General features: G+C 39.7%; 1 protein-coding gene across 1 annotated transcript in view; it reads left to right on the top strand.

The window, feature by feature from the left end:
• Positions 1 to 550: 550 nt before the first annotated feature.
• Positions 551 to 1,059, top strand: part of LOC101856764 — a 21,814-nt gene continuing 21,305 nt past the window's right edge. Inside the window, exon 1 of the mRNA XM_005110868.3 lies at positions 551 to 977. Coding sequence (XP_005110925.2) covers positions 963 to 977 — 15 coding nt within the window. The 5' untranslated portion in view covers positions 551 to 962. The remainder of the gene's footprint in view (positions 978 to 1,059) is intronic.

Here is a 1,059-nt window from a genome sequence, read left to right as displayed (position 1 = left end):
CAAATGTGTAAGAAGAAAGCCCATTTTAAGTTAAATTCAGTCATTTTGTGACGATCGCCATCATTTGCTTCGACATTGTATATTCACTGCGGAGTGCCGACTGCGCCAAAGGATATTTTGTGTTCAGTTGTACATTAAGTGGGTTTACGGGAATTCCCGGTTTCGGTCTCACGCCTTTGACCGTCTTCTCACGGCGGGTTATTAAGCGCTCATAGAAGAAGAAAGAGGAGGAGGAGGAGGAGGAGGAGGAGGAGGAGGAGGAGGAGGAGGAGGAGGAGGAGGAGGAGGAGGAGGAAGAGGAGGTGTAGGTGTAGAAGAAGAAGAAGAAGAAGAAGAAGAAGAAGAAGAAGAAGAAGAAGAAGAAGAAGAAGAAGAAGAAGAAGAAGAAGAAGAAGAAGAAGAAGAAGAAGAAGAAGAACAACAACAACAACAACAACAACAACAATGCTGTGCATTATAGATTCTAATATCTAGATCTAGGATAGATCTAGATCTATATGTGAATCTTAGATCGAGATCATGAATGATGAAAGTATTGAATGTGAATTTTTTTCTGCTGTGAGTAGATCTAGAGTCTAGAACTAGGCTGTCGGTGAATCTAGATCGAGATCAAGAATCATTAAAGTATTCTTAAAAGTGGATGTTTCATGCTGTGAATAGATCTAGAAATCGAGGCCATCTGTGAAGCCTGTCGGTTGTTTAAAATGTGAATTTCTAAACTTAGATCTATCTATGGGTCTAGGCTCCTTCTTTCAATTATTGGCCTATGTCTATACAATCCTTCGAGATCTAGGCTAGATCCAGAATTTAGATTAGGTTCTTCTAGGTAGCAACAATTGGGATGTAGGCCTCACTCTCTTTTTTAAAAAAAGTGTTTGAGCTGGAACTTTAGGAGAAAATGCCACGCTTTCGAAGAGGGAGAAGAAGTCTTACCCCTGGAGGTAGTCAACATAGGGTGCTACATGGATCAATTCAAGGTAAAATATTTGTGTTTTGTTTCTTTCCGGTTTTCAGCCTTTTTTCTCTCCTTAACTTTCCTAATAATTCTTCATTATCATT

This window comes from Aplysia californica, unplaced genomic scaffold, assembly GCF_000002075.1.
Source record: "Aplysia californica isolate F4 #8 unplaced genomic scaffold, AplCal3.0 scaffold00956, whole genome shotgun sequence".
In the NCBI taxonomy this organism is placed as follows: Eukaryota; Metazoa; Mollusca; class Gastropoda; order Aplysiida; family Aplysiidae; genus Aplysia; species Aplysia californica.
This window is presented reverse-complemented; position numbering and strand designations above follow the sequence as displayed.